The sequence below is a fragment of the Diabrotica virgifera genome, chromosome 1, assembly GCF_917563875.1.
Source record: "Diabrotica virgifera virgifera chromosome 1, PGI_DIABVI_V3a".
In the NCBI taxonomy this organism is placed as follows: Eukaryota; Metazoa; Arthropoda; class Insecta; order Coleoptera; family Chrysomelidae; genus Diabrotica; species Diabrotica virgifera.
The window spans coordinates 251895049-251922698 of record NC_065443.1 but is presented as its reverse complement, the minus strand read 5'-3'; the positions used below and the strand labels follow the sequence as shown (position 1 = coordinate 251922698).

The window sequence follows — 27650 nt, the reverse complement described above, 5'->3', positions numbered from 1 at the left end:
CCAGGATTTTATTGTGAGTAGATCAGAAGTTATAGTAGCATGAAGAGTTGCGATATTTGAGTTGCTCCAAGTGATACTGGTATCGTCAGCAAAAAGAAAAACTTTTCCATCGATTTTTAAACTAGTGATGTCATTAATAAAGATAAGGAAAAGTAGAGGACCCAATACTGAACCTTGCGGTACCCCACATACAACATTTTTGAGACTAGAGTCTGTATCATTTGCTCTAACCAGTTTTTTCCTATTTTCCAAGTAAGATTGAAACCAGTTCAAAGAAATACCTCGAATTCCATAGAAATCTAGTTTTTTTATCAAAATGTCGTGATTTACACAATCAAAAGCTTTGGCATAATCACAAAAAACAGTGGCAGTGTGGAGATTATTGTTTAATGCTTGATAAACCTCATGTAGTACAGAAAACATGGCATCGGTGGTACATTTATTATTTAAAAATCCAAACTGATTTTGTGATAAAATCTTGTTATCAACGAGAAAGGACATAAGTCGGGCTTTTAGGAGTCTTTCAATAATTTTGGAGAGTACCGGTAGTAATGCAATAGGTCTATAATTGCAGGCAATAGATTTTTCTCCACCTTTATGAAGAGGAATAATGATGGTCGTCTTTAGGCACTCTGGAAATTTACCTTTCTCAAAAGAATCATTTATTAGAGAGATGAGGACTCCCAACACATTGTCTGGGAGATTTGAGAAAATTTTTATGGATAGTCCATCGGTACTACAGGAAGATTTGCTTTTGATACTATTGATTGTTTGGATCAGTTCAGATTTACCAACCGGTCTTATAAAGAATGAATTCGAAACCTTTCCTGAATTAGGGAGATAGGAAATGGGATCTTGTTGTGACACAATAGTTGATGTTATATTTTTACTCACATTAACAAAATATTCATTTAGATTTTCTGGGTCTGGAAGGGAAAATGTTTGAGCTGTTTGAGTTTTGTTTCGAAGATCGTTTATTATGGACCAATTTCTTTTGCAACACTTTTGGAGCTTCTGAGACGATTTTGATAATACAATTTTTTAGCCGATTTTATAAGTTTTAAATAGATTGCCCTGTACTTGGTGATATATTCAGTAACAGAGACGTTGGTAGTAAATTTCTTGATAGACAGTAGTGAACGCATGTTTTTGGCTGATATGCGGACACCTTTGGTAGTCCAGGGTTTGCGATGTTTTTGCTTAATTGTGATTAAAGGAAATGCTTTATTGAAGATACAGACCAGCTTATTCAAAAAATCACTGAAATTATAATCGACGTCCATGGAAGAAAAGTGCCACTCAGAGGTTAAGCATAAATTTTGGAATTTACGAAAGTTCCGACCGGAAAAAATCCTGCCTAAACGTCGAGTATTCGAGGAGGACTTGCTAAAGATGTTAAACTTCGTATAAACCGCTTCATGATCAGATAGTCCCGCATTAACAGTTGCAGCGCAGACATCAAGGGGTGAGAAATCTGAGACAATATAATCAATGATGGTAGATGAAGTTTTTGTAATCCTTGTAGGAGAATCAATGTGCATTGATAGACCATATGATTCAAATATGTTGACCAGGGATATTTGTGTAGCACAAGCAGCAGCATAATTAATGTTGAAGTCCCCGCATAAAATTTTTCTGCTTTTATGGGGCAGGTCATCTAACAAATTAAGCAGGTTCTGAAAAAATAGTTCCACGGAAGAGTCAGGTGATCTATAAATGCAAATAATATAAAGATTAAGGTTCTTACTGTAAACGAAGGAAAACTCAAAGAATGCTTCACTTAATAGAAAGTCATATTTTGTTACCAGAGAAAAATCATTATTTGTAGAAAGAATTAGGGTGCCTCCATGAGCTGAACTTGAACGGTCATACCTAGCAATAGTGGAATATTTTTCTACAAAAAAAGGCTCGTTGACTTCAAGCCAGTGCTCAGTAACCGCAACTATCGGTGGAAACCCTAATTCCTCTAGAAACAGAAATAATTCATCAGTTTTATATCTTATAGAACGAATATTAATCAGAACCATGCTAAAGTTGTTATCACTAAAATAATTTGAGGATTCTAGTCCCTCAGAACACGTCGTGATGTTTAAAAATTTCGTCTTGGAGAAGCAGCGGAATAGTAGTTTCGGTGGCATTCCCTTGATTTTTGCAGGTGAATAATTCTTTCCGAAGTTAGAAAAGACCTAAAAGCAGCAAGATCAGCGTCTACCTCATCTGCACCAATTCCATAAGCATCATTAAAATCTAGAAGAATTTTTCGTAGATCTTCACTCTTTGTAGGAAGTCCTTCGGAAGCCAGAAACAATTTAACACTTGTGTTGGTATACCCATCATAAAATACTGATGCAGTTTGGTCGTGTAAATAAGCAAGATGCAGTTTAATGGCCTTTAAGATATCCGGTTCCCTTAATCTGGCTAAAAGATATCGACTATTAGAGTTATTGGTTAATCTAACTCTTGGTGGGGTCAATGGATCGAGATTAGTCGATGGTTCTATAGTATCTTTCTTAATGAAATTAATATGGGTATGGAACGGATTCTTAGTTTTGCAAATTTCGATGGCCTGTTTGTCTGTTTGTATGTTTGTGCTCTGAACTTCATCTTTGTTGTTGCATAAACTGCTATTTGAATTTTCCAGGCTAATAGGACTTCTGATATTCTTCGGATTCTTATGTGACTCAGATGAAAGCGTTGGTTCGGAATATGAAGATTCGATAGACCATTTAATGTTTACACCAGGTGGCCAAATGCCCTTATTAAATAATAGGTTAATAGATGTTCTAGATTTTATACCTATTTTGAAATTGTAAATTTGTAAATTGTAAATTTGTAAATTTCAATAATAAAAAAATATGATTTTTCAGATAATAGAATAACGCCTGCGGCGGAAAATTTACAGGTAATATCCTCTAAACAAGTTTCTATCAGCCCCAGTAAGGAAAAAGATGAACACATTTCTACAAGAATTACAAAAGATGTTTCCCAGTTATCACCTTCAGTATCATTACACAACACCAGCATCTTTTATGTATAACTTGCCACGTGAATGTAAACTGAAATGTAAAATCAGGTTTTTAAACAGAAAAATATGTAAAAAACAAAACGGTACAAAACAAGAGTTAGAGCAGTTTAAAAAATTATGTGACAAATTTCTTAATAAATTATTGGCCGAAATTGTAAAAACTCAGGCACTGTTGCAGAAAAAAGTCCCAAAGGACAGAAGATATTCTCAGGAATACAAACAATTCTCTCTCACATTATACTTTTTTGGTCCCAAAACTTATCACTTTTTGAAAAAAATTCTTTATTTACCAACTAAACGTTGTTTGGAAGAAATGACTGGAAAAATTGTTTGTAAACCTGGATTGTCTCAGACCTCTATATTTATTGCGGTCCAGTTACAAGTTAAGACTATGTCAGAATTGGATAACAATTGTATTATATGCATTGATGAAGCTGCGCTTAAGTCAAATCTTGATTTTCATTTGGGTCGTGATGAAATTGTTGGATTTCAAGATATAGGGAAAGAAAAAAATAAATCTAAAAGTTGCAAAAAACGTTGCGGTTATTATGGCAAGAGGGCTGTTTCAGAATTGGAAACAGCCAATTGTTTATTTTTTTTAATACAACCTTCGATGCCAATGACTTAACTGAAGTTCTCACTGAACGTGTTAGCAAATTATCAGAATCTGGGTTACATGTTCAAGGTCTTCTAACTGATTTGGGGTCAAACTTTATAATGCTTTCCAGAAACTTAAATATCACTGTCGAAAACCCTGAATTTCAGTTGGGAGGTCATAAGCTTATTTATTTTTTTGATCCTCCACATTTACTAAAAGCAAATAGAAACAATTTAATTAACAATTCGTTCCATTTTGATCATAAAAAAACTTCTTGGGTGTTTGTGGAGCATTTTTATAGGGAAGATAAAAAACAGCCTTATAGATGTGCACCTAAATTTACCGACGCGCATATTCGACCAACAAACTTTCAAAAAATGAAAGTGAAGTTAGCGACTGAAGTTTTAAGTGGAACAGTTGCAAGCGGTATGCAGGCTTACATGGCATTAGGAGCCCTACCCCTTGATGCTGCAGGTACTATTGAAGTAATAAATAAGTTTGGTAAATTATTCGATATATTCAATTCTACCAATATATGTCACCCAAATAAATTTAAAAATGTTTTTAAAGGTTTAGACTACCAGCTCAATTATATTGACGACAAGTGGACATTTTTGGATAATTTGAAAATATACAGTGTGACCCATTTAGTTTGGAAACACCTCTATAACATTTGAAGTTGTTAACCGATTTTAACCAATTTTTTTTTTAATGTCATGTAATAAAAGGTCTATTGCGGGACAAAATATGAAATATTTAGTTAAATTTTCAGGGCATTCTACGATACTTTTTCTTCGTCGAAAATGGAGAATTTGTATTAGCGATTTTTTTATTAAAAAATTTCTACGCCACTGGATTTAGAGTGGCTTCAAATAGCTATGACAAAAATGTCATTAAAATATATCAACAGATAACCCAACAGATATCAACACCCTGTATCAACAGATAACCATAAAACTAATTATTTTTCAAATAATTTTAATATTAATAATTAACAAGATACTTTTTCTTCGTCGAAAATGGAGAATTTGTATTAGCGATTTTTTTATTAAAAAAATTTCTACGCCACTGGATTTAGAGTGGCTTCAAATAGCTATGACAAAAATTTCATTTTAAATTTATTTTAAACATTTTTTTGTCTAGTAGTGGTTTATTATTAAAATTATTTGAAAAATAATTAGTTTTATGGTTATCTGTTGATACAGGGTGTTCTTTTTTGATTCGTAGCTTAGTGAGTTTTAAAATTTTAAGTTGTCATAACTTCGTTATTAATAAATATATTTTAATGAAATTTTTGTCATATCTATTTGAAGTCACTCTAAATCCAGTGGCGTAGAATTTTTTTTAATAAAAAATCGCTAATACAAATTCTCCATTTTCGACGAAGAAAAAGTATCGTAAAATGCCCTGAAAATTTAACTAAATATTTCATATTTTGTCCCGCAATAGACATTTTATTACATGACATTAAAAAAAATTTGGTTAAAATCGGTTAACAACTTCAAATTTTATAGAGGTGTTTCCAATCTAAATGGGTCACACTGTATAAAGACAATAAAGATGTAACATCAAAATCTAAATTTCGTACCGGTTGGATGGTGACAATAAAAGGTCTAAAAGTTCTTTGGCAGTGACTGGAAAGAGCAGGGTTTCTTTACTTAAAAGGCAGACGAATAAACCAAGATAGTTTAGAACATTTTTTCGGAAATTTTAGACAACAAGGAGGAAACTCCGTAAACCCTACCCCAATTCAATGTGAAAGAGCATTTAGAAAATTATTTTGCCTTAATTTTTTACGCCCAGAACATATGAATTGTGCAGATGACTTAGGGAATATATTAACAAGCTTAAATAATATCAAACACAATATTTTTGAACCTAAAAATCTTACCAAAATATAAATACCGCTATATCCATTCCTGATTCCAACTACCACCGCACAGTGGTTCCAAATGCCGAAAACGTGGTCATGAACCTTTAAAAGCGTATATTTTTTATACATTTTGGAATTACTTTCGTTCATAATGGTTTTTGGCATCGCTGATTACGAATCTGGCATCATTTTTTCTGAAAAACAAAATGGCGGATCCAACATGGCGGATTTAAATAGAAAATATCAATCAAAAAGAAAAATTTTTTGTCATATTTGGTAGGTTAAGGTAGCTGATTACAAATCTAACATTACTTTTTTTTTAAACAAAATGGCGGATCCAGTATGGACGAAAGAAATCCGAAAATTTTATTTTAGCCGCATTTTTGTTTAAAATGTTATACTATAAGGGACTTTTAAAGGTGCTGATTACCAATACATTTTCTTTATGAAGTACAATATTCAGAACCTATTACTTATGTACAACTGCCCATACATACTCAACAATCGCCAGAATCATGTAATATGCGTCATTTCCCACTTTTGTATTCGAACAACTACCAGCAATGCATAGGCAGTTATAGGCAGCTAAACCAAAGTGATTCTGTATCTCCTTACTATATATTTTAAGATTAATAAACATTAGTTGCAGAATTTTGTACTTTTGGAATGCATCTTCACAAATTTTTAATTATTTCAAGTATATTTTCACTATTTATGCATTAACAAATTTAAGGCATTTATTGTTAATAAATGTTGATTTAAGTTACATCTTACATTACTACATACTTACAAAAGAAGAATCTGCTTTACAGCGATAAAATTGATAAACTACAAAACGTTTTACAGCGTTTTCAATATACGAGTTCTTTTTCACTTTCGCTGCCGGTCAAAATAACCCCGGACATGGCCCACTTGTTCCTGAGTTGTGAACCAGACTACATCCAGTCTGATCCTCATATCTGCTATTAGGACTCTACGATAGTATGAGAAAACAACTGTAAACATGAAAATCCCTAAATAGGGACTCCTTTTTTCGCCTCATGACCACGTTTTCAGCATTTGGAACCACTGTGCACCGGTACGAAAATACGAGTATAGGTACAGCAGAAAATGCCTTTACTTATGTATGTGGATATTTGATCAAAAAAACTCTACAAATGCATGATTGCACTCTTTGCAATAAGGTTTTTCAAGAGGCATAATAACTACACTTTATCTGGTTTTGTTCTGGAAGGCCATACCTGTAATTCCCAAATTACTGTCACCAGACGACTGTCACTTTTCTAATACCTAGTTTACTTTCTCTTGTTTTGTACCTACCTAGAATTCGCAAATTACCCTATTATATTTATATCGTGTTCACTTTCAAGCAACTTTTTATTATTTTTCAATATACACAGAAATTTAATAAATGACCATTTATTATAAATCTTTAACGATTGTCACTTTTCTAACAGTTAGTTAACTTTCTCTTGTTTTGTTAAGGACATAACTAGAATTCCCAAATTACCTATTGTATTTTTATTTCCTTTTTTGTTTGTCTTAATTTTTATTGTAAATGTAGTAAATATCAAATCAGGTGTAAAAGTAAATATTATAGACCAAATGAACTATTTTGTAAGTTATCAATTGTATTGGTGCAAACACCGGCACAACAACTGTGCTCCTTAGTTTCAAGGTTACCAATTTTTGTACCGGCATTATAGCATAGCTTTCGCATCTGTGTTGGGTTAATCTGTGTCCTAACTGTCCACTGAGTGACAGTGACACCTCGAACATTCCTCAAGGATTATTAAAACTTAATGGGGCTAGTACACGTTGGGCCAATCAGTTGGGCCAAGGAGTTGGGCCAACGTGTACAGGACCACTTGGCATGAGTTTGCGATTGGCGGTCAGCGTTGGTCTACAAACCGAATCTTGTCGGTATTTGGTGCACAAATCAAAGGATTTTTGGGACTTGCGCGATCTGCCAAACAGCTGTTTGGTTATGAACACTGAACACGTTGTTGTCGTTGAGTTTAAAATATTTGTTTTCTCTTCTCACAATACTGATACTGTTTATAAGTATTAATTTTAAGGTTGTGTTTTAATATGAATACTTTTTTCGGTGTAAAAGCACCGTCGTTTGCGCCATTGTTTTTTAATCACTCTTGCTTGGTACACTTATCTATAAGCATTGAACGCATTGTACAAATTAATTGCGGCAGCTGCTACAGTCTCCACATCCATATCCATAATCAGAGTTTGTTTTTTGTTTATCCACTAAGAAAGGTTAATGCAGACTGATAACTCCACCAACGTGTAATCACCATGTATTCACTGTTCTTACTTGGCCCAAATTATTGGCCCAACTCATTGGCCAACTAGTTGGCCCAACGTGTACTGGAGCCATAACTCCTGTCGCATGCCGATTCCGCAAAGCACTTAGGACAATGTATCGATCACCCCTTTCTGGCAATACACGTCGCCGACCCGAACCTGCTCGTCGACTATAGCTACTAGTCTCATAGTATCGACGCACAGTGGTTCCAAATGCTGAAAACGTGCTGATGAGCTAGAATAAAACGTCCCTATTTAGGGATTTTAATGTTTACAGCTGTTTTCTCATACTATCGTAGTGTCGTAATACGCAGGTATAAAGGTGGATTTTCACAGATCCGATGTCCGACGGTACGATGATACGATAGAAATTTCAGGGAATTTCATTGGCTGAAAGGTGACAGTTGGGTTTTCGTACGAAATTAAAAAGTCATCGGAAGAAGTTAAAATTATTTTAACTTTTGCACGAAATCGGATGAATTTTGACACTGTTGGCATTCTACCTTGAACGTCTTGAACTTGTGAAGTGTTTATGTTTTTGATATATTGAAATGGAACAACAAAATCGTAATTATAAATGGATGTTGGTCTGAAACTATTTTCTTGTGGCATTTTTGTAATTAACTATTTTTAATGAGAAATAAGCCACAATTTTAATAAAAAAAATGATTTTATTTTTTAGTAAAATTGTGGCTTATTTCCCATTAAAAACAGTTAATTATAAATGGATGTGATGGTACTTCTAACAATAACTCACATTTTTATCCTCTTCAAACAGATAATTTGACGAATCCATGATGATCCAAACAATAATAAGAATAAAATCGAAATAAAACTATCTATCTGTTCCTGTTCAATATCCAACAGCAAACATTTGTATCAAATATCAATCCATGGAATAATCTGACATATTACACAAATGTCAAAAAATTTCGGATACGACAATCAAATATAATCGTACGAAAAAAATTCGTATTTCGTGTCTTCGGATATCGGATCTGTGAAAATTAGCCTTAAGGATCAGACTGGATGTATTCTGGTTCATAGAGCTTAGGAACAAATGAACCATGTGCAAGGTTATTTTGGCCGGCAGAGAAAGTGAAAAAGGACGTGTATATTGAAAACGCTGTAAAACGTTTTTTAGTTTATCAATTTTATTGCTGTAAAGCAGATTCTTCTTTTTTAAGTCCGTAGTAATGTAAGATGTAAGTTAACTTAATATTTAGTAACAATAAATGCCTTAAATTTGTTAATGCATAAATAGTGAAAATATACTGGAAATAATCAAAATTTTGTAAAGCTACATTCAAAAAGTACAAAATTCTGCAGAATTCTGCGACTAATGTTTATTAATCTTAAAATATATAGTACCAAGATACAGAATCACTTTGCTTTAGCTGCCTATAACTGCCTATGCACTGCTGGCAGTTGTTTGAATACAAAAGTGGGAAATGACGCATATTACATGATTCTGGCGATTGTTGAGTATGTATGGGTAGTTGTACATAACTAATAGGTTTTGAATATTGTACTTCATAAAAGAAAATGTATTGGTAATCACCAATTTCAAAAGTCCCTTATAATATAAAATTTTAAACAAATATGCGTTTAACATAAAATTTTCGAATTTCTTTCGGCCATTTTGTTTTAAAAAGAAATAATGTTAGATTTGTAATCAGCGACATTAAACTACAAAATTTCAGATTCGTAATCAGCGATGCCAAAAACCCTTGAGTACGAAAGTAATTCCGAAGTGTATCAACAGTAAACGCTTTTAAAGGTTCATGACCACGTTTTCGGCATTTGGAACCACTGTGCGACGGTAAGACTTCCAAGACTACAGACTGCATCATAAGGAGGCGACAGGCTACAGTCCTCTGATTATAGAGCTCTCGTAATGGCAGCTAATCTGGAAAGCTCAACGTAGGTGGCGCTTGTGTCGTTGGAGGTCACGTCAACTTACGTCAACTATTCAAATCAATGTTTTAATTTGAGTATTTGAATTTAATTTGAGAAAATAAAATGCCTCAATGTTGTGCTGTGCCTTATTTGAGCTTATCGAGAACATCAGGATACAGGTTTCCCAAAAATATTCTGATAAGAAAAAAGTGGATGGTAGCAACAAGACGGGATGAATATCTGCCGACAATAAATGCATGTACCTGCAATAGACATTTTGTTGAAACAGATCATACTTATTGCCCCTGGATTCGACTGTAAAAAATCGAATACTTCACTATATAAAACTCAGATCAACATAAATATTTTTATTTTGGTCTGAGCTATAGAAATAAAATATTAAGACGATGATTAATATAGCTTACCCTTCGATACGGGCTTCCTTTTTCCAGTAATTCTCGCATTCCAGCAGAAAGAATATCGAAAGAAAATGGAAGAACTGAAACTTATTAATGAAAAGGCGCTTCAAGGTATTAACCAATTACGAAATGAATTAAAGATCTCCAACGAACGAATACAATATTTAGAAAAAGAGGGAAGAAGGAAAAATATTGTGATTCAAGGACTGCAAATTGACACCGATCAACCACTCTTGCTAGGAAATGAGGTAGAAAAATTCATAGAAAAGGAAATGCGAGTAAAAGTAAACGTTAATGAAGCAAAAAAGCTGGGAGACAAAATATATTTGGTAGAGATGGATAGCAAGACAGAAAAGACCAAAGTAATGCAAAAGATGAAACTCAAACAATTGAGAGAAAGAATATACATAAATGATGATCAGGCGAAGGGCGGAAAGGGAAATAATGGCCAAAATTAGAAGAATTGCTAAGGAAGAGAAAATCAAAGGAAATAGCACAAAAATAGGGTACCAAAGACTGACAATAAACAATGAATTATGGAAATGGAAAAAAGAAAAGGAGCAGCTGGAAAGAATAGAGGAAAACAGCAAAATACCAGAATTGAATGCAGTATTAGGAGACCCAACAATGATGACCTGGCAAAGAAAACGGAAACGAGAATCGAAAAATAATAAACGAAATAATGGTAATAAAGAAAAAGAACTAGCTAAAATAGCGACGTGGAATATAAGAGGATCATCCAAGGAAGGAAAACAAGCATCTAGTAAACGAAGCCAAAAAATATAAATTTGATCTTATGGCAACAAGAGACTAAGAAACTGGGACAGGGCAGTTAGGAAATAAATATGGCTATATAAACAGTGGAGGCTGTTAAAGGGCTTCCTTTTTTCCAGTAACTCTCGCACGCCTTCTCTTCAGTTCGTTTTTCAACGTACAAACAGTCCAAGATCCGTATTTTTTGCTATAATTTATTATTTATTAAATCATAAACAAAAACACCATATACAAACTTCACGAATTGTCAAAACGTTGACCCCAACTATACTAGCGCCGCCAAGCGATAGCAACGGCGTACATAGCTGCCTTTATGCAATTACCTGGGCCGCGAAGTATCCATTTATAAAATATTCACTTACTGCACTTAGATGTCTAAATTACGAAGAACTTTGCCAATTCGCCAATTATTTTTTGGAAGCTCTATCTCTGTACTATAATAGACAGTATTTTTTGCATTACATGAAATTACTAAGCATAAACTACAATTCATCGAGTGAGTCGATTTTTTTGCACGCAAGTGTAGATAAAAACATGCCTAACCTTTTAGTAATAATTAATTTTATTAATCACTATTATTTCAAGATTTAAATTTAATTAAATATAGTTTATTTATTTTTATACAAGGTGTTTCATTGAGAAAGTAACATACGTTAACTGTAGAAAGAGGACACTTAGGCGGTCTCAAAAATACCATACTTAATTCTCTTACTTCATTAATAACAAAGATACTGGGAGTTTTATCTATTTTGACATTTTCTTATTTGGTTCATAACTTTTTAAACACACTGTATATTCATTTTATATTTGGCACGCAAATATTCTTTAAGGTGTACAATCAATTAATTTATTTACAATTGTAAAAATTCCAAGTCTGGGTTAAAAAATATTGGAAAAATGTTCCGACCCAAAAACAACACTCTGTACATTAAATTTTTTTAAAATGGATTTTGCATTTGAAAGAAAGGATGAAAATGTAAATTTTGTGATATACTTTGAATTTTCAGCAAAATGATTTGTCTGGTACTATTTTAAATTTGAATGATGAAATTATGTGAATTGCGAGAGCTCTAAGTAGAAAAAAATTGAAATACAACTTACAACTTGTTAACCACACTGTGTATTAATTTTATATTCCACACGCCAATATTCTTTAAGGTGTCCAATCAATTAATCCAAAAACAACACCCTGTACGAAAAAATTAAAATTCGACTTAATTTTAATTTTATTAATACCATTATTTAATGTAAAATGGTAAAATGTTAACATTTCAGTGTTCTTTTTATTATGTGTGACAAATCATCACTTTAATCAACAAAGTATCTAAAAATTAAAACAAATCAGCGAACATTTTGCAGAATAATAACTATTCAAAACTAAATAGCTCAGGAAATGAAGCTAAAACAATGGCAAAACCTCGCAATTTTTTCGTCCAGCATCGATTTGTACAAAAATTTGGGATTTAGGCTCATTTCACCCTCTAGTTCATTATCTATATTGAGCCGTTGTACGCTCTTGGTTTTTTAAGGGTGAATACTACCCCAATTGTAAAAAATTATAAAATAACATTTTAAACTTTAATATTGTCAACATTTGTTTTTATTAGTTAAAATTTAACTATTTAATAATTTTATTTAATTATTTAATAATGATTGTTTTATGCTTTAGGATGTTATATCTTAATATTTCAACCCTAAGACCACCCTTGTTGGAGCTTATATAAAAAATTGTTTATTCTAAAGAAATATTCCGGCTTGCATCGATTTTCATAAAATTTTGGGATTAGCATCATCTCACCCTGTACCTTATATTCTATATCATGTTCAAGGGCGTTGGATTATTTTTAGGGGTGTAAATTACCCCTTATTTTCAAAAATTATATAAAACATTGTAAACCTTAATATGGGTAAAATTTGGTTTTTATTGGTTAAATAATGATTGTTTTACGCTTTAGGATATAATATCATAATATTTCAACCCTTAAAACCCACCCTTAAAACATTGCAATTTTTATAAGTAGTTTAATAGCTCTATACAAAAAAAGTAGAATTGCGTACAAAAACATTTATTTCGATTTTTAAATGGAGAAAGTGGAACATATAACGTATTACTGCCAAAAAATCTGTTGGTAGGTATTATAAACCTTGAAAATGCTCTATTACACCGGGCTATTCGAATTTTTCGAAAAAACAAAAAAATATAAAAAGCATAGCTCCTTCATTTTTGGTGATAAAAAGTTTTTTAAAAATAATTTTGTACGGTTTTTGAAGAGCTATAAGACTGTGTAAATTAAATTCTGTAAGATCTTTTAGTTTTTAAGTGGGGTGAGTTTAAAAGGCTCGAATAAGGGAGTGTTTGCTCGTACATAGAGGTTTTAAACAGCTGTATCTCGCTAAATATTCACTGTAAAAAAAATGTATGCACAGCGAAATTTTAGTTATTAAAAAAGCTACAATTTAGTGCTGTATAATTTTTTTCGTCTCACCAATATTTTCGGAGATATTTTGAAAAAAAGGGTGAAAAATACGAAATTGCAAAAAATCAATTTATCTTTAAACTCAGATTTTTTTAAAATGAGACCTTTTAAATAGGTGAAACATCTTGGGTGTATTGATAATACATATGATATAATTTTCATCATTTAATTCATTTTATATATCATATTTTTATACATATGATATATTTTTTTATTTTATAAATAGAATTACACAAGGGTGAAGATTAATTTTAATTAGAAGGGTAGTTAGGGGGTTGTTTTCACTGATTTTTTCGTAGAAAAAAGTATTTCGACATCATTTTGATCATAAGTCGCTCAATTTTTATGATTTATGAAACTTTTCTTTTCCCGTTATTTTCTAAAGTTTTCCCTCTATTTGGCTTTGTATATTTCAAATGATGCATTTTATGAAAAAAGTTAACCTTTAACATGCCATATCTCGGTCTGTATAGGTCGTATAAAAATTTTAAAAAAAGGATTTTGTTTGTGTTTGTAAAAGATACAATTTTGATATCAACAGTGTTTTTGATTAAATTCGTATTTTCGAGTTATTCTCAAAAAACCCCTTTAAAATAGTCGACTGTTTTCGTCGAAAAACTGTTACATTCAACCGCGAATAACTCGAAAAATATTAGTTTTACGAAGAAAACGCAAAGAACATTTTTTTCTTACAATTAATCTTTCTATCAATTTCCATGGTTAAAATGTAACGCACATTTCCCACCCCCGAGGTTTTAGCGTACAGCGGCATGATATAGAAAATGATCCTTGGGCTGTTCCCTACCTTCGGTGAAAATTTCAAGTAATTCATGCTTCAAAATGCTTCATTTTCTGGCCTAAAAGTACTTATTCAAAATTAGCATCATATACTTCGAGCTTTGCAATTCACATAATTTTAGAATTCAAATTAAACATTTTACCAGAAAAATCATTTTGCCGAAAATTCAGTCATCCATTAAATTTAGTTTTTCATCCTCTTTTCAAATGCAAAATCCATTTAAAAAACATATACAGGGTGTTTTTTTGGGTCGGGACATTTTTCCAATATTTGTTAATCCGGCCTTGATTTTTTTAAAATTGTAAATACATTAATTGATTGAAACCTTAAACTTAAAGAATATTCGCATGTTAAATATAAAATAAATATACAGTGTGGTTAACAAGGTGTAAGTCGTATTTTTTTTACTCCAAGCTCTCGTAACTCACATAATTTCAGAATTCAAATTTAAAATTTTTCCAGAAAAATCATTAGCCGAAAATTCAAAGTTATCCACTAAATTTAGTTATTCATCCTTTTTAAATGCAAAATTCATTTTAAAAAAAGTTAATGTACAGTGTGTTATTTTTGGGTCGGAACATTTTTCCAATATTTTTTAATCCGGACCTGAATTTTTTACAATTATAAATAAATCAATTGATTGTAAACCTTAAAGAATATTTACGTGCCAAATATAAAATAAATATACAGTGCCGTTAAAAAGTTATGAACCAAATAAGACAATGGAAAAATAGATAAAACACCCAGTATCTTTGTTATTAATGAAGTAAGACCCATTTAGTATTAGTAAGTATGGTATTTTTGAGACCGCCTAAGTGTCCTCTTGTAAAGGTTTATCAACATCCAAAATTGAGATCAAGACATATTCATTTATATCTTAAATGTAATAGAAACAAAACCAAAACATAGACATGTGTTTACATTTTAGTAGGTCACCTAGATTTCCATATAAAAGAATTGTTGTCGTGGGGTGGTTACTCTGAGAAGAGGGTTGGTTGTTAGGAATACACTATTTGTCCATACTTTATTTATTGAACACTACTAATTATCAGTAACGAGTTAGTGTGCTCACGGTAAATCCATCTGCGAGTGCATCTGGATTAAGAATGATATTTGATTAACGAATCAATTATAATGAATCACGATGCCTTCATGTATATATAAACAAACTTGTAACATGTAGTTTGTTTATATTGCCGACTCAGCTTTGACCATGACTTACGAAAATGTGAATTAGTTGACTATGCATTATCGTCGACTGGTGCTTCTAACAAATCTAGGTGACCTACTAAAATGTAAACAAATGTGTATGTTTTGGTTTTGTTTCTATTACATTTAAGAATTAAATGAATATGTCTTGATCTCAATTTTGGATGTTGATAAACCTTTACACTCTTTCTACTGTTAACGGATGTTACTTTCCCAATGAAACACCCTGTATACTAAAAATTTTGTACTAGTTTTAGGTATAATGGATTTTATAAGCAACTACAAATCAAGCTGGCTAACACTTATTGCTAAAACATGTAAAGAAAATCCATATCCAAAGATTTTGGTTGGGAAATGGGTTGGGAAGAAGCTTGGAGAAGTTTCGGAAGAATTTGAAAAAGTAAGATTAGTAATAATTATGTTATATTTAAAATTTCCGCTTGAGCTCTATGTGTTTTGTGTGGTTTTCTGGGTTTGACTGTGCGTTAAATAATTTTTATTTTTTAAAAAATCATTATTTTGACTACGTTTCGGCCAGGTCGCACTTGCCATTGTCAAGTCAGGTAAACTAGGAGTCAAACAATTAGGAATGCACGCCATAGATTTAATGGCATCATAATTCACCGGTGCAAACTTCACGACAAACAAATTCAACAAATTTTTCCTCATATACCTTATTTTTTTCGCTACCATCAAGTTTGGTAGGACATCGCTGTTGCCAAATAAAAAACAAATATTTATTTACCAAAGTTGCTACAGCCTACAGTATTTCTCTTTATGAGTGTGAAACAAAGATAACTTTACTATAAGTCTTAAACTGACATTGTCCTTAGAATATAAAATAACCAGGAAGGAGCATATGCGAAATGACCTTGAGCTGGGAAGGAGGTTGCAAATGGTGACCAGCTGTTAGATTGGCTTTCCACCTCCAGTGACGTACCGTTGAAAGAGGGTAGAAAAGAAGTTCTTAACGATTTTATTACATCTTTGATGTAAAACAAACAGCTGTAGATCAAGAGCAAATACGTATTATAAAATATTTTGTTGAAAAGTCAGTTAAATAACTTTTTTATATTAATAACTTCAGTTAATTGATTACATATACAGGAACTTTACCAGATGGTACGCCTATGCACACAGCTGATCCAATACACAAACACCTTTTACATCGTTCGACAAAAACTATAAATCATCCATGGACGTTCAAGATGGCCGATTCGGTCCGAAATTTAAGGTGTTGTTGATATATGACCCTTCCTGGTTATTTTATATTCTAACTATAGACTATGTCAGGAGCTTGGAGGAGTAAGGGCGAACTGCAAAAACGATGTTTCGGGAAAGCTGAGTTAAAGTTTACAAACATGTTAGAATAGTAAGGGCGAACAAGTGATGCTACTAGATTATGCGGTTTATCGTCGCATTTCTACTATAGTGTGCGGTCTACCGAGGGATACGGTGTATAATCTGTATTATTACAATGCCGACAAAAAATCTTAACAAAGTGAATAAAACGTGTAAATCTTAGGAATTATTATTTTAATTTTACGACTTGTTCCCAACTGAAATATTAAATTGATATAATAAAGTATTAACTTGTAAAATTACTATAATAGTCCTTCTTATTTATGCCTTATATTCACTTTGTAAAGATGGTTATTGTCGGTGTCACGTTCTATCGGTACATCGGATCATCACTACAATCTTTTCTCAGAAGCGTTGAACAGAATAATGACAGGCGCCTTTGTAAACGGAAAGTTTATGGCCAAGTACTAATAAAAATTACAATATACAATAAATTTTATGCAAATTTAGTTTCTCTACTATTATGCAAATTACACACTAATCTTTTCGTACGGTATGGAAATCCTTCAGGTAGATCTTAAAAACTTAAGATGATTTTGCAAGATTTTTATGAAATAAAAAAGAGGTTTAATACTTTTTATTCTATAAAAATAAGCATCTCTAGTGTTTTTAATAAAATTCACAAATAAAGCTTCAATTGAATTCAATTTGATTTTCATCGTCTACGGTTTCTTCGTCTTCTGTATTTCACCAATTAAAGCTGCTAAGCTACAGAATAACAGAAACACTGACGCGTTAACAGAGGAGAAGGGGCGAACCTTAAACGGAAACGCAACGAAAGCTTGTGGGTTCGCCCTTACTCTTCTAGACGATTATGCAGTTCAGTTTTTCTGACATGAATGGATTGGTATATTATTTCTTACGAAAATTTAGGAGTGTGAAGGGCGAAACATGCTGTTATAATATACAGACACATTTTTTAAAAGTATGAGGAAGATGAGACTGTTTTTGAAATGACCATTTTTCGGGTTAGCCCTTCCTTCTCCAAGCTCCTGATGTTATCTCCAAACTAGACTCCGACACAAGAGGGATACAATGGGCGTTGATCACAGGCCTACGCAATCTCGAATACGCCGACGATATCTGCATATTAAGACAAGGTTCCAAGATGTGACTGACCAATTGGAAACACTTTCCACTGAAGCCAATAAAATAGGTTTGAAAATTAATATTAGTAAAACCAAGTCCATGAGAGTAAATGCTAGAAACGAAACGTTATTTACTATCGACAACATGCAAATTGAAAATTTGGAAAACTTTACGTATCTTGGAAGTGACATAACAGAAAACGGAGGCACAGACGATATTCGTATGAGGATACGAAAAGTTCAACCAGCATTCAGCATGCTCAACCCTGTTTCGAGGTCTGGCGAGTATTCTATAAGGACAAAGATCCGAATATTCCAGTCAAACGTCATGTTTGTTCTACTCTACGGATGTGAAACCTGGAAAGCGGCGAAAACCCGTACAGACAAACTGCAGGTCTTTGTTAACATATGTCTACGAAGAATTGTTGGTATTTTCTGGCCAAACACCATCAGAAACGAAGATCTACTACATCTGACCCAACAAAAGCGGGTAGAAAATGAAATAAAGTTCAGAAAGTGGGGTTGGATCGGTCACACACTCCGAAAAAATAGTTCCAGTATTGCAAAGACTGCCCTAGAGTGGAATCCCCAAGGAAAAAGAAAAAGAGGTCGTCCAGCACAAACTTTGAGAATATCCATTATGGACGAGATAAGAGGTCAAGGAAAGTCCTGGAATGAGGTGAAGGCCTTAGCTATAAATAGAACCCGATAGCGCGTTTTCAATGATGCTCTATGCTCCACTTGTTCAAGAACATTATATATTTGCGACATGTTATGCAAGGGATGACCCTTTTTTCCTCTACTTTTAATGGCATTTTACTGTTCTCGTCTAACATGGATTTTTCGGTTGGTCTGTTTTATGTACGCCTTCTCACAATCCCCAGATGGACTCTCGTATTTCTGTTTAGTCCTTAATTTTTTTCGAGCATTCTGAGCTTTTTTAATGGTATATGTGGAGAAGCCATTTTTTCTTACTTTCCTGTTTTCACATTATGCATTTTTCATTTTGATGTTCTTCGTCTGTCAGTTTTTTGGGGATCTTGTAATCAAAGTTTTGATGACTGAATGCAATTGTGCAGGATGGTAATGTAAAGCAGCATGTAGATATCTGTCGGTATGTGTCGGTTTTCGATGCACTGTATGGCCTATGTGTCTGATAAATAAAGCAGATGAACACAGGCCATACAGTGTATCGAAAACAGACTTAGCGAAAGTTCTTAACTGTGATAACCGAGTTCTTCAAACATTTATTCTAAGATGATCCTCTTTCTTGGTTACCTTATTTTTGTCTTTTCTCTTATCTCATCCTAAAATAATTACTAGCCAATTCTTCAATTCTCTCTCCACCAGACTTTTTCTATCCTACCTAAATAATTGGAAAAAAACATGCTTTCGAAACATACATTCCCTGGTTTTTCACCAGTCGTACTCGCAATCATTTATTGTTTAATTCTGAGGACCGGTATCAATCTCTACAATATTCAGATCATCATCATGTCAACGGTTACAGTAAACTAAATGCTACAAAAAAGATAAAAACCAGAGTTAGAACAGGACAACATTTGTTGTCTTGTTTTATTTTGTTTTTGTCCTGTTAGCATAATTTGAGCAAGAAATCATGTTATTGAAGGTTTTACAACTCATTCCTTGCAACGGCATGTAAGTAGAACACTATTTCATTACACATTCATAGACTTCATACATTTGCATGTGTTTGCGGGCGTATGAGTATTTGTTTTTACTGATAGGTGTGCATACATATTATGTATTTGCCTGTGGTTTTAATTTATATATTTTTCAAATATTGGCTTGACCTTATAGCATCTTTTGGTATAACCAGACAATGTTCTAACTCTGGTTTTTTCTTTAATGTTTGCGAGTACGTCTGTTTTTACTCCATTTATATTTCAATATTATTGTAAAAGCAAAGAACAAGGTTATTTTATTTTAATAGCATGTTATGATTGATTGGCAACTAACAATTATTAAACAAATATGCAACTTTGTATTTAGATTATACATATTTTTAAAAATATGTAGCTCAGTTTACTGTATTATAATAATTAAAAATATGGTTATCTCAATGTCACGTAGTATAATAATATACAGAGTGGTTGATCAGTGGGGTAAGCTCAATAGATCCGCTATAGTAATAGATAGGAATAAAAGTTAATAACAAAAATTGTAGACAGCTTTAATATTCATATTACAAAATTAGTTAGAATGTTACAGGGTGTTCGATAACCTAATGGTAGACCAAACTTATGTTTTTTAAATGGAACATCCTGTATTTTATTTTATATTCGAAATCTCCTTAACTGATAAAACTGTTAAACACACAAACACCAAATCCAACATTTTGGGAAAACTATTAAAAACTACTTTTATATGTAAATGTAACAATGTAACAAATAAAGAACGAAAAATAATTTATCAGTAAAAAATTATACAAAACAAAACATGAACACAAAATACAACATTATTGAAAAATATTTAATTACATAAGGTGTTCAAAATGACTTTCTAACACATTTATGCGTGCCTAGAAATGGTCGTTGAATGAGTTACTTACACTACGAAGAATTCATTTGTAAATTAACACTCTATATACCTTGTATTCTATTTTTCGTCTCATCCCTTGTTGTTGGGGGCATTTTATAATCTTCATTCTTAACGTAAGCCCAAAAAAATCAGTCCAGTTTATTAAATTCTGGCGATCTGGGTGGCCACGCTACTGGTCCATTGAAAATGAAAATATACTATACAGGGTGTTTCATTAATAATTGTCCATATAGTAACTGGAGAAACCTTGACACAAAATACGAAGATTTAACCTAAAACACTTAAATAAAATGTGGTTCCTTACTGAGTTACAGGGTGTTTTATCTAAAAATATAAAAAGTATTTTTGCTCAGCATTTTAAAACGATTCCACGTATCCTTTTCATACTTGTCAGAAAGTATAGGTACTGTACAAACTACTAAATTATGTTAAACAAACGTTTCTGGCTATTACCAGAGGCGTACGACGGGGTAAAGTGAATGGTTGACCCTTTCCAAATTGTACGCCACTGGCGGAATTGCTGTTTTAGTTCAATTTTTGGATTCTACAATATTTTCTATGAAAATAATATCCTCTTCATTCGTAACGATAAAGTCATTAGTTTTCGAGATCTTTGAAGTTAAAAATGAAACGACACGGTTATTTTGATTAATGTATTGTGTCGCTTCATTTTTAATTTCAAATATCTCGAAAACTAATCATTTTATCGTTACGAATGAAGAGTATATTATTTACATAAAAAGTATTGGAAAATCAAAAAATTACACTAAAACAGCAATTTCGTCAGTGGCGTAGAATTTGGGAAGGGTCAACCAGACACTATCCCCTGTCGTACGCCTCTGGTAGTAGCTAGAAACGTTTATTTATCTTAATTTAGTAGGATGTACAGAACTTACACTTTCTGCCAAGTATGATAAGGATACGCCAAATAGTTTTAAAGTACTGGGTACAAATATTTTTTAAATTTTAATCATATGAATCATACCATAAATTAATCAAAATAACTGTGCCGTTTCATATTTAACCTCAAATATCTCGAAAACTAATGACTTTATCGTTATCAATGAAGAGTATATTATTTACGTAGAAAGTATTGGAGACTCTAAAAATGGCACTAAAATAGTAATTCCTCCAGTGGCGTAGAATTTGAGAAGGGTCAACCATTCACTATCCCCTGTCGCACGCCTCTGGAAGTAGCTAGAAACGTTTGTTAATCACAATTTAGTACGTTGTATAGTAGTCACACTTTCTGCCAAGTATGAAAAGGATACGTCGAATAGTTTTAAAATGCTGAGCAGAAATAGTTTTTAAATTTTTAGATAAAACACCCTGTAACTCAGTAAGGAACCACATTTTATTTAAATGTTTTAGGTTAAATCTTCGTATTTTGTTCTAAGGTTTCTCCAGTTACTATATGGACAATTATTAATGAAACACCCTGTATAGTACTTTTCAATATTTAAAATACAAGGTGTTCCATTTAAAATTACTGAGAAGATAATGTACTTGCATTTTGACTCACCCTGTATTCGATATTAAGAAAATTATCAATATCAACCATTCCTAATAATTTTAACAATCAACAAAAAAATATGGCACCAATAAACCATTTCTGGTGTGCTTATTACTATCGCGGATCTATTCAGCTTTACCCTACTAATTAATCACCCTGTATGTTAAAAGAGAAAAATTTTCATAGGTCATATAAAAATCTAAAGTTGATAGTATATCAGTGTGTTAATGAGTGTTTAACATAAACTATTTTCTGTTATAAGAGTTTTTGGTTAATTTGTATTTCCTTAAAATGTTGTAAGTTTATATTGTAGGTAGAAAAATACCTATCAAGAATTTATTTTTTTAATCAGATTCTTTGTGAAAATAAGTTTATTTGAAAGATATACAAAGAGAAACACAAATAGAAACTGAATTTTTTAGATGGGAAAGAAAAACATAATTTCTACAACTAAAAATACCTTTAGTGTAATTTAGAACGTCCTGTGATGTGTTGTTTTATATTTTAATGATTTTACTCTGTGAGTTTTTATATGTTTGTAAGTACATAGGTACATATGTTCTATTTATTAATTGTTTTTAATAACAATTTTAACGCACTCCTGATGAAACCGGTTACCATCGGCGAAATATTGAGTTTGACGAGAAAATAGAATAATTTTATTTTTGACACAAAAACCTGATATCTCACCTACTATTTAATTATATACCGTCGATAACAAATAAAATTAAATACAGGGTGGGGCATTAGTGTGACAAAGTCAAATTACTCGTTTGTCGTAAGAGATACGAAAAAAAGTTATTGAGGTAAAAGTTGGGGCACACATAGTACCATATTTTAAAAATATTTTCAAATATACACGGGCGTCCGTATTGACAGGGTGACACAAACTTATGTTTTTTTAAATAGAACACCCTGTATATTTTTACATTTTTGAATTCTCCTCGATGTTTCCTTTCTTAAACAATATGGTTTTGTAATATTATACGAGGTAGTTTAAAAGTTAATTACGTTTTTTTGTTAATTTCGTAGCAAAATCTACACCCTGTAGAATTGTTTGATTTGACATCAAATTTTCTATTTACATTCAAACGATTTTTAGTATAGTCTACTACTGTTAATCATTAATAGTATAGCAAAATGTTTAATTTTAGTATACAGGGTGGGTCGAAACTCGGAATGAGTATTTTCTTTTCTTAAATGGAACACCCTGTATTTTAGTATTGTAATGAAATTATATTTTATGCTACTTTTTTATTTCTTAAGCATTCCCTATACCTAAGTGCTTTAATTTGTAAGTTATTCGTCATTCTTTAAGAAAACATTAATTGCAACAAAAATTACGTAAAATTTCATTAAGTAGCCGTGAAAATATCCAATCAGAAGTAATTTTTCGAAAAAAAATACATAATAATCTAGCCTGATCCTTAATTTATTAATATTGGATGAGATATTCAAATACATTCGTAGTTAAGGTTGTTGGTGCTTAAAATATGAATCAGACATACAAAATTCTGCCTAGTTGGCTATGCCACAAAATTTGCTTAAACATTTGACATTATACTATTTATATAGTTCCAGTTGATTTGATACCATTACTAATATTAATTTTTCTAATGAGGAACGGATTAAAATGGCTTTGTGCTAGGAGAGTATAACAAAAATGAGCTACTTGCAATAAAAGTTTATCATCAGCAATTTCCTGAAAGACGACAACCAAAAAGAGATACTTTTGAAAGTATACTAAAACGGTTTCAACAGACTAGATACTTAGATTGTAAGAACGATTGTACTAATATGCAGATCCTCAGTGACACTAAGGATTAAATTTAATTGCTGCTTTCTTCACTTACAATAGTTTTTATTCGAGCAGATTTACCATAATCTAAGTGATAAGTCCGTTGAAACCGTTCTAGTATATTTTTAAACGTTTCTCTTCTTAGTTGTCGTCTATCAGGGAATTTCTGATGAAAAATTCGTATTGCTAGTAGCACATTTTTGTTATATTCCACTAACACCAAAATGTTATTATTCATTTTCTCATAAGAAAAATACATATTAGTAATGGTAACAAAGCAACTGGATCTGTAAAAATAGTATAATGTCAAATTTAAGGAAATTTAGTGTCATAGCCGACTAGGTAGAATATTGTATGTTTTTATTAATATTTTGCGCATCAACAACCTTAACTACGAATTTATTTGGATATTTCATCCAATAGTAATAAATTAAGGATCAGACTAGATTATTATTTAATTTCTTTTCCAAAAATTATCTTTGATTAAATATTTTCACAGCCACCTAATAAAATTTCACGTAATTTTTCTTACAATCAATATTTGGCTTAAAGAATCACGAATAACTTACAAATTAAAGCACTTAGGTATAGGGAATGCTCAAGAAATAAAAAAGTACCATAAAATATCATTTCATTACAATACTAAAATACAGGGTGTTCCATTTAAGAAAACTCAGAAAATACTCATTCCGAGTTTCGACCCACCCTGTATACTAAAATTAAACATTTCGCTATACTATTAATGATTAACAGTAGTAGACTATACTAAAAATCGTTTGAATGTAAATAGAAAATTTGATGTCAAATCACTACAATTCTACAGGGTTTAGATTTTGCTACGAAATTAACAAAAAAACGTAATTAACTTTTAAACTACCTCGTATAATATTACAAAACCATATATTTTAAGAAAGGAAACATCGAGTAGAATTCAAAAATGTAAAAATATACAGGGTGTTCCATTTAAAAAAACATAAGTTTGTGTCACCCTGTCAATACGGACGCCCCTGTATATTTGAACATATTTTTAAATTATGGTACTATGTGTGCCCCAACTTTTACCTAAATAACTTTTTTTCGTATCTCTTACGACAAACGAGTAATTGGACTTTGTCACACTAATGCCCCACCCTGTATGTAGTGAGGGGCAAAATTATCGAATAAATTCATTTTTTCGAGAATGCGAGATTTTTGAGCGAAATCCCGAAACAGGTCGATTTTTATTTTTAAATTATGATTTTTTGGCGTATACACTCACCGGCACAAAATTCCGCCACCCAAAGTTTTTGATTAAGTTTGACAATTTATAACTTTATTATTTGTGCTCCGATTTTCAAGATTATTGCACCAATGTGTAGGTACAATATTGATATCATTTGGTATTATTCCGGTAACAAAAAAATTTTGCTTGCATGGCATTATACAGTTGTGAATTCAAACGTTGTATTTTCCCCTAACTTTAAAGAATTCTGTGGAAAAATGAAAGGGCTGATTTTGTTTCATAGTACTGTCATACTATCCCGGAAGCATCACTAAAATTTTGTTTTTTGAATTATCCGAATATCTCTTTTCTTGTAAGAGCTGTACCATTTTTTGTAACAATAAAAACACTGATTGACTCATAAAATAGAGGTTGGATTGATAAGATTAGAATGGTCCCCATGCAGCCCAGATCTCAATCCTATTGAGCATTTATGGGATGAATTAAAAAAAGTTATTCGCCGACATCCTAGGCCTTCAGAAAATTTGGTACAGTTATGGCTCTCGTAGAGGAATATCGGGCTATTCCCAAGCAAGGATATCACATCTTTATTCGATGCCAAACAGACTGCGAGCAGTCGTTGCTGCAAGAGGTGGACATACCCGCTATTGAATTGTTTTGTTTTGTTGTTAGTTTTGTTTTGTTAATTTTAGTGCGCTTGATAATTTTAATGAAATAAACCTTCAAAGCAAGTTTTTATTTATAGCTCTTACAACAAAAGAGATACTCGGATAATTCAAAAAACAAAACCTTAGTGATACCTCCAGGATAACACAAAACGAGTATGAAACAAACTCAGCCCTCCAATTTTTCCACAGAATTTTTTAAAGTTGGGAGAAATTACAACGCTTACATTCACCCCCCGTATACCTAATGCCATCTAAGCAAAAATTGGTTGTTACCGGAATAATAATGAACGACATCAATAGGTACATGTACCTACAAACTGATGCAAGAATCTTGAAAATCGGAGTACAAATAATAAAGTTATAGATTGTCAAACTTAATAAAAAATTTTGGATGTCGGAATTTTGTGTCCGTGAGTGTATATCATACTAGTGACGTCATCCGTCTGAGCGTGATGACGTAACCGATAATTTTTTTTTAATGGGAATAGGGGTCGTGTGATAACTCATTTGAAAGGTTGTTCAATTCTATATTCAGTAATATAAACATTAACATCATTATTTATACAGGGTGGCCAAAAAATTAATTTTTGAATTAATTAATTGAAGCAAATAGAAGAATGTATATAATTTATGTAACTCAAAATACATTTTACTGCTGTCAGAACATAGAAAAAAAAATGTTTATTTGCAAATAAACGTTTATTTTCGCTTAAATTAAATGTCAAACAGCCTCCCGCCAGCCTCTTGGCAGTCTTAACATTTAATTTAAGCGAAAAGTAATGTTTATTTATCAAATAAACATTTCTTTCTATTTCTGACAGCAGAAAAACGTATTTTGAGTTAAATAAATTACCTGCATTCTTTTTGCTTCAATTAATCAATTAATTCAAGAATTATTTTTTTGGCCACCCTGTATAAATATTGATGTTATTGTTTATATTACTGAATAGAGGATTGAATAACTTTTCAAATGAGCTACCACACGACTTCTATTCCCATTTAAAAAAATCATCGATTACGTCATCACACACAGATTAATGACGATATGAGTATGATATTATACATTCCAAAAAATTATAATTTAAAAATAAATATCGACCTGTTTCGGGATTTATCTCCAAAGTCGTCCATTTTAGAGAAAATAAATTTATTCCATAATTTTGTCCCTTTCTGTATATAGTATATATGACCGGTTTCATCAACGACGAATAGTAGTTTATTCAATGATTAAAGTTACTCGACCAATAAAACTGACACATTTACTAACGTTAAATAAGACTTATTTTATTTATTTATTAAATAAATATATCCTCTCTGAATAAATTGTTAATTTAATATGGTTAATATCTCTTTAAACATCTATAACAAAGAAAATTTGTCAGTCTAACTATATATTATCAAAATTGAAACGCAATAAAAATATAATCGACTAATATATTTTATTCGACGAATAAAACTATTCATTGATTTATTTGATGTTGGTGAAACCGGCCCTTCATCTTTCAAATGCTCTTTTAGTGGAGTTATGCATGATAAGTGTTATTTTATTTTTTTAGAGGGATGAACCCCTGAGATTACACTATAGGAACAAAAACAATGTGACTGATCCAGATGAGGAAGGAGATGCTGCAAGTGAATTACAAGAGTCTTCTGATGCATTAGATTACCAGAGTGTTTCAAATGAAAGTACTTATAATACTGACTATAAAGAAAATTCATCAGTTGTTTTTCCTAAAAGTAATATTAACAGAGGTAAATTTTCCCAATCTGTACATATAGAATGCTTAGTAGATATTGAATAACCATATATTAGGCTATTGATTATGTATTTTAGAAAAAAACTACAACGTTAACAGGATTTCATTGTTTCATATAGTCAATGGACCTCTAAATATGAAAAAACCGCGGAGTGCTACCATTTAAAGTGGTGCGTTTTTGAGAAAGGGGTGAATTAGTCCCTAGGCACAGGGCGAATTGGGGTAAGTTCTATGCACATTTAGTGCAAACACGTATACAGAAAAATTGTTCCAGGTTAAATTTACTAT

The 27650-nt window shown here is 31.9% G+C and overlaps 1 protein-coding gene across 3 annotated transcripts in view; it reads left to right on the top strand.

Moving 5' to 3' along the window:
* The window catches only part of LOC126883266 (putative ATP-dependent RNA helicase TDRD12), a 176857-nt gene that overhangs the window by 17937 nt on the left and 131270 nt on the right, over positions 1-27650 (top strand). Inside the window, exons 4-5 of one of the 3 annotated variants that reach the window (XM_050648591.1) lie at positions 15644-15792; positions 27162-27357. In XM_050648591.1, coding sequence (XP_050504548.1) covers positions 15644-15792; positions 27162-27357 — 345 coding nt within the window. Of the gene's footprint in view, positions 1-15643; positions 15793-22232; positions 22456-27161; positions 27358-27650 lie in introns of those variants that run through there. The other 2 variants (XM_050648596.1, XM_050648605.1) reach the window with 2 other exon arrangements.